The following is a 7,361-nucleotide window of genomic DNA, read 5'->3' on the forward strand; positions in this document are numbered from 1 at the left end:
TTCCCTAAAGTTCATTTCTCATTTTCTTTGGCAAATTTCATTTTAATTACCGAGGCTCTAATATTTTAAATTTAATTCCAAATACTCTAATCTTCAAATAAACTCCCGGGATCTGGTTTTCACTCGAATAGTTTTAATCCCCTTTCAGTTCCTAAATAATCTTCTGGTAAGCAATAATGAATTCTCCATAATTCCAAAACACGGGATTTGTGAGACTAGCTCATGAGTAATAAATTGGGCTTTGGCGGGGGCCCTATGTTCGATCTCTTTCGATTTGTCAACTGTTGTGCTTAGTGTATTTTGCTTGAGCTTCGTTTTGCACTCCGATATGCACGAGCTATATTTTGTATTCATCAATTGTGCACTAATTCTGTTTCTTGATAGCGCATTATGGCTCATGACCGAGGTACGCATCCACTCCCATTCTAGTCAATCTCTATTGCGTGTTTTGATTCTCATATTGTGCATGATTTAGGTGGGTATCCATTGACTTTCTCGTTGATTGCCACGTCAGTTTCATTGTATTAGTAGAGACCCGAATTTAGGGACTTAGAGGGGTGCTATGGTCTTTTACCGTACCTTCCCGATAAGTAACCTGACCCCCGAGCCCGATCCGGTTTTTCACAGGCCACCTTTTCCGAAATAAGGAGTCACGCTTAGGGTTTTTCTTTCTTATTTTGTTTACCCTTTTAAAAATAAAACAAAAATAAGTGGCGACTCCAAGTCATTTTTAATCAACAAAATCAATCTTTCAAATTAAAATCGAGTTCACCATCAAGTGGGAAACGCATGAGCCGAAATGCGGGGTCCACAAAATGGCGACTCCACTGGGGATTTTTATTTTTTTTAGAGGGTCAAGCTTGAACCTAGAGTGAAGCAAATGTGGCATTTGATTGGACGATCAGTGGATGCTCATCTCTTGATTGTCCATTGAGGATTTCTTGATGCATGCTTAGATGTCGTATTCATTTGAGATTTTGACATGCTGGATTATTGATGATTGATCTTATTCCATTGCTTAGCGTATTGATTCTGATTTTGGCATGATTGTTATGATCACTTCACATGCATACACCCACCATTGTATATCACTCAGCTTGACATGTTGATTCTCTGACTTGTATACTATTTTGATCGTCTTTGAGCATGATGTTTGTATCACTATTCGTCTTGATTGTCGTATTCTCGCTTATCTTGCGTGTACATGAGTGATATATCCTGCTCTGCCTGACTGTATGATGCATGACTGCCCTTCCTCTGCATGATTGCATGTTGTCTATCTATGTGGGTCTCAGTTCTATCCCCCTACCTCCAACTCTCTTGGTTTCGGTCATTCCTTTCATCTCGGTTCTCACTATTGCAAGTGTGAGACCTTCTGTGTGCTTGCTCACTGACCGAGCCAGAGATTAGGAGTAGGGTCTAGCGACGGGCTATATCGATGCACGGGAGCATTCTAGAGGAGAGCGACACTTTGATGTCGATTGGAGTCCGATCATTGAAGACCTGTATAGCCCCGAGCTAGGTTTCACGGATAGTCGTGCGACTAGTGTGTTTCCTCTTCTGCTCTAGGTTTTTAGGGTTTTCGAATGCACCCACACCATTCACTATGCACTCTAGTCAACTATTGAGTGCTGAGAGTTTGAGAGGTTTCACCATAGGAAACCCCCTGGGATGTCGAGGAAGTGCATGCGTGGAAGTGGTTACCACCTTGCATGGAAGCGCCCCGTCTCTTCGGAGACGTGCAGAGGGTTGCGTACCACCGGAGGGTACGATCGCTTCTGCTAGGGATCTTTTAAAGTCCACCTATCTCCTTTTAGAGCCACCTTGACCTTGTAGTTTGAGCCTTAGACTTTTCAATTAGAATTTTCCTTCCCAAACACGTGGGTGCATCTGTGGGCCTTCAGAGTCGGTTCAGTAGTAACAGGTTTGGTTACCTTCGCAGTAGTCTCTTATATATCTGCTCAGGATTGGATATCAGTTTGATTGCTTCCAGACTACCTTTTGACACACGTGATAGACATTCTTTGTGAAGTTTCCCTTACCCCGCACCTTATCCAGTATTTCCACTGTTTCAGGAGTACCGATACATTCAGTCTGGGTTCAACTTCTTGGATCAGAGTTGAGGGTAGATTGATCAGAGTATCGGACCAGTTAGACCAGAGATCAGATTAGAGGGATATGGATTCACAGATAGTTACCGTCGATCAATTTGCTGAGGCCATGGCTTCGATTCAGGAGGCTATGGCTAGCCTTGGCCGGAGGATAGATGGGTAGCAGGCCCAGCAGGTCCCGCCCCCGGATGGTGCCCAGTATGACCATATAGTGCCACCACCCCCTCCACCCAGTCAGTCAGCACCACAGGCCATGCCGTTCACCCTACATAGTCAGACCGAGGTTGTTCCGCCTCCCATCACCGTGCCTACCCCGACCTTAGAGGACCCACATGCTCGCATGGATAGGCTTGAGCAGGGGTTGAGGCAGTTGAGGACTTCCGACAGAGCCATTACTTGGGAGGATTTTGATGGAATGCTAGTGGCCAGTTTACCGGCCAAGTTCAGGATGCCAGAGATCGAGCGATACACGGGGATTGGGTGTCCCCGCCTCCATTTGAGGTTTTACAGTACGATCATGAGGGCTCATGGATTGGACGGGGCTCAGATGATCATGCTTTTCCCCATGTCTTTGGGTGGTGCTGCACAACGTTGGTTTGCTTCTTTGGATGTATCACGTCGTCGAACTTGGGATGACTTGGCCCAAGAGTTCTTGAGACAGTATGCATTTAATACTGTTGTTGACGTATCGAGGAGGGAGCTCGAGGCTCTTAGGCAGAGATCGGACGAGTCAGTTTCTTCATTCATCTCCCGCTGGCGTGGGAAGATTGTCGAGATAGTGGATAGACCGTCAGAGAGAGATCAGATTCAGATGGTTTTGAGGAGCCTACAGCCGAGGATTGCCAGGCATGTGGTCGGGGTACCTTTTACAGATTTTGGATCTTTGGTTCTGGCTTTGTATGATGTCGAGGACGGCATCTCGAGAGGTTTGTGGGCAGATTCTTCCCTTAGTGATGTTAAGGGGAAGAAGCCCTTCGTAGGACCGAGGCCAGCAGATGTGAGCGCTATCGGTTCTTCCAGTCAGAGGCCTCTCAGGCGCCATCAATCGATCCCACAGTTTCCCGAGCCTCATTCATCCTATGCATCTCATCAGTACAGGCCACGGGCACCTCGTCCAACTTATGATCAGACATATCAGCCTCAGCCATTGGTTTTGCCCTACTATGCTACTCAGAGTATCGAGAGGCCTCCTATTTCTTATACGGCCACTGGACAACCATGCTACGCTGCACAGTTCACTGCGAGACCCACTACTTCTTACCCCAGGCCTAGAGCTCAGCAGACCTCCACTCCATTTGCTTTGAGGACGCAGAGACAGTTCTCTCAGATAGGCATGCTGTTGAGCCAGGCTCTTCGGAAGCTCACAGAGGCCGGATTATTGGCCGCTCTCACTCCGAGACCACCACCTCAGCCTCTTCCCCCTCGGTTCAGGATGGACTTACATTGCGCCTACCATCAGGGGCCTGGGCATGAGACTGATAGGTGTATTGCATTGAGGCACGCCATCCAGGACTTGATCGACCAGGGTTTGGTACACTTGGGTCAGCCGAGTGTGACCACGAACCCGTTACCTGCCCACACCACACATGCAGTCCCTCCACCAGCCGATGGCATTCATTTCTTAGACTTTGATGAGATCGATGACCGCATCCACATGCTGAGTGATGATGATTCAGACCCCGAGCCCATCATGCCAGATGTGATTTATGAGATGAGTGGGGTGACTCTAGGTCCTCGGATGCCTGCTCCATTTCGATTGGTTCCCGAGGCGGCGTCGGTGCAGACTGCCACCGTTGAGCCATTGATTTTGCCACATTACAGTGTCCGGATGCCTTTCATCTTGATCCCGGATGTCGAGGAGGTTCAGGCTCCGTACGTTGATGATTCTCAGACTCTGGACATTCAGTATGTTCTCCGAGGAGGCAGAGTGATGCGACAGCCACCTCCCTCGGCAGCTAGGCCAGTTGAAGGTACGTCCGCTCCCGAGGAGGTCAGAGCCGAGGACGACGAGATTTTGAGGCAGCTACAGAGCACTCAGGCTCGCATCTCCATCTGGAGTTTGTTGGCGTCTTCGAGCACCCACCGAGATGCATTGATTAGAGCCTTGAGCCAGATCAGAGTTGAGACCACCACCACTCCTGAGGGTTTGATCCATATGATGACGGCCGACCGAGCCACGTGTATCGTATTCTTGGACGACGACTTGCCACCGGAGGGCTCAGACCACGCTCGTCCGCTCTTTATATCTGTCGGCTGTTCAGGCCGCCGAGTCCCATCTGTCCTTCTGGATAATGGCTCGGCCCTGAACGTATGTCATCTTGCCACTGCCATCGCCCTCGGATACGCTCCTTCTGACTTCGGTCCCTCCACTCAGACCGTTCGCACATATGATAGCACTCGGAGGGAGGTCATGGGTACGCTAGAGATTGAGCTACTGATTGGTCCAGCCACTTTTGTTGTCGTATTTCAGGTTTTGAGGATTCCTACATCCTTTAACCTGCTTCTAGGCCGACCATGGATCCATAGAGCCGGAGCTATTCCTTCTTCCCTTCATCAGAAGGTGAAGTTTATTCATGATGGCCGGGTCGTCGTCGTGCAGTCTGTGGGTGATAGGTTCATCTCTGCCGAGCCTGTACTCGAGATTGGTCACGCTGATGATGATCTCTTTCTGACCGGATTCACCTTTGACGAGGTGCAGACTCTGGAGATGGAGGATTTCTGCCGAGACTTTGTAGCCATGTCCTTCGACCAGCACAGCAGCACGGTGGTGCTCGATATTATGCGGAGCATGTCTTATCTTCCCGGTATGGGCCTGGGGCGGCGTCAGCACGGGCCCAGTGAGTTCATGGCCTTTCCGGACGCGACGTACCATTTGGGCTCGGATTCATTCCCACTAAGGCCAACTATCGTCATATGGCGCGGCTGCGCAGGGAGAGGGTGAGGGCTCGCTTGACTCATACGCCTTTTATTATCCTGTCCGCCCATACACCATGAGCCTAGCCGATTACTTTGTGAGGGCATCAGAGCCACATGCACCATCTGATGGATCATCGGAGACTCAGCACCACCCAGGAGGCGAGCTTCAGCGCCTTGTCCAGCAGTTACAGTTGAGTGACGGAGCCCCTGGCCCTTCGACTTCTGTATTGATTGCTCCTCCCTCCCCAGATCGCACGAGCCTTATGACGCTTTGCTTCCCGGATGAGATCGATGATCACGGGACTTTTGCGAGATTGGAGACGTAGTGGACGGAGCCGTGCCGCGTGACGAGTACGTTGATGAGATGCTCGCGATGAGCTTGAGCCAGACCGAGGAGATAGCCCCGTCGGAGCTCGCTTCGCCATTTGATCTCTTCGGGTGTCCGTCCTCGAGATCGCCGAGGAGGTCCAGACTGCCCCTGCTCAGGAGTCTGCTAGGACCTTGTAGTTTTTATGATTTGTTTGATAGCCATGTTGGCATTATCGAGGAGCGTCCGACTTTGTGGACCCACCTCTTCATTTGACGTTCTGTCGGGGTTCGTCTCCCGTTTTGACTATGTTTCTGACTCTTCATCTATGGATTTGAGCATCTTTGAGTATTTGCTGTCTCTTCTGGTATTGATTTATCTCACCATCTTCACCCACATCACAGATTTTTGATATTGATGATGAGATTGCACAGCACGATTCAGACGATGACTCGTCTTCTGCTTCCGATTCGGATCCCGTTGATCGAGGGTTTCACCTACTGTAGAGGACACAGAGATTGTTGATTTCGGCACCGCAATCAGCCTAGGGAGTTGAGGATCGGGTCAGATCTATCTGTAGATGAGAGAGACAGCCTCATCCAGTTGCTCAGAGCATACTTGGACGTTTTCGCATGGTCCTATGAGGACATGCTGGGCCTTAACCCATCTATCGTCCAGCATCGTTTGCCACTTCTGCCCCATGCTAGACCGGTTAAGCAGAAGTTGAGACGATTGCACCCTCGTTGGAGCTTGCAGGTGAAAGAGGAGATCCAGAAGCAGCTCAGTGTAGGATTCTTATTAGTGGTCGAGTACCCGGAGTGGCTGGCCAATGTCGTCCCTGTTCCCAAAAATGACGGCAAGGTGAGAGTTTGTGTTGATTTCCGAGATCTCAACAAGGCCAGCCCTAAGGATGATTTTCCTCTTCCACACATCGACATGCTAGTTGATAGTACGGCAGGTCATTCGATGTTGTCCTTTATGGACGGATTTTCCGGGTACAGTCAGATCTTGATGGCTCCAGAGGATATGGAGAAGACGTCCTTCATTACCGAGTGGGGTACTTATTGCTACCGAGTCATGTCATTCGGATTGAAGAATGCAGGAGCCACTTATCAGAGAGCAGCGACCACGTTTTTCCATGACATGATGCATCGGGATGTCGAGGTTTATGTAGATGACATGATAGTGAAATCCCGAGGTAGATTAGATCACTTAGCAGCTTTGGAGAGATTCTTTGAGAGGATCCGACAGTTCAGATTGAGATTGAAAAATCTTAGGGTATATGGTCAGTGAGAGAGGCATAGAGGTGGATCCGGATAAGATCAGAGCCATCCTGGACATGCCTGCACCGAGGACAGAGAGAGAGGTCAGAGGCTTCTTGGGTAGACTTCAGTACATCAGCAGATTCATTGCCAGATTGACAGACATCTGTGAGCCCATTTTCCGACTCTTGAGGAAGAGTCAACCTACTGTTTGGGATGATCAGTGTTAGCGCGCATTCGAGAGGATCCGAGAGTACTTGTTGTCACCCCCAGTCATAGCGCCTCCTACACCAGGCCGTCCTTTACTCCTATACCTATCTATCTCCGACGTGGCTTTGGGATGCATGTTGGCTCAACTCGATGATTCGGGTAAGGATCGGGCCATATATTATCTGAGTAAGAGGATGCTAGACTACGAGACGAGATATGTCACGATTGAGCGTTATTGCTTGGCATTGGTTTGGGCCACTCGTCGATTGAGACATTACATGACCGAGTATTCAATGCACTTGATATCCCGTCTAAATCCTCTGAGATATTTGTTTGACAGGCCCGCCCTGGTCGGTCGCCTCATGAGATGGTTGGTACTTCTGACTGAGTTTGACATCCATTATGTCACTCAAAAGTCCATTAGAGGGAGCATTGTCGCAGATCATCTAGCTTCTTTACCAGTTCTCGATGGCAGGGCCATTGACGACGACTTCCCAGACGAGGATGTTGCTGCTGTGACTAGTCTGTCAGGTTGGCGCATGTACTTTGATGGTG

The 7,361-nt window shown here is 49.4% G+C and overlaps 1 protein-coding gene across 1 annotated transcript; it reads left to right on the forward strand.

The window, feature by feature from the left end:
- Positions 1–2,559: 2,559 nt before the first annotated feature.
- LOC117916976 lies at positions 2,560–5,052 on the forward strand. The gene is made up of 3 exons (XM_034833215.1): positions 2,560–2,970; positions 3,022–4,581; positions 4,669–5,052. The coding sequence occupies exons 1-3, from the start codon at positions 2,560–2,562 to the stop codon at positions 5,050–5,052; spliced, it is 2,355 nt and encodes a 784-aa protein (XP_034689106.1).
- The last annotated feature ends 2,309 nt before the right edge of the window (positions 5,053–7,361 follow it).

The sequence above is a fragment of the Vitis riparia genome, chromosome 6 (assembly GCF_004353265.1).
Source record: "Vitis riparia cultivar Riparia Gloire de Montpellier isolate 1030 chromosome 6, EGFV_Vit.rip_1.0, whole genome shotgun sequence".
NCBI lineage: Eukaryota > Viridiplantae > Streptophyta > Magnoliopsida > Vitales > Vitaceae > Vitis > Vitis riparia.

Bases quoted from the DNA above. Each gene is read 5' to 3' on its own strand.
- LOC117916976 (XM_034833215.1), top strand. From the start codon at position 2,560: ATGCCAGAGATCGAGCGATACACGGGGATTGGGTGTCCCCGCCTCCAT. The intron at 2,971-3,021 runs GTACCTTTTACA...TATGATGTCGAG, and splicing joins TTGCCAGGCATGTGGTCGGG to GACGGCATCTCGAGAGGTTT. The intron at 4,582-4,668 runs GTTTTGAGGATT...TCCCTTCATCAG, and splicing joins CTTTTGTTGTCGTATTTCAG to AAGGTGAAGTTTATTCATGA.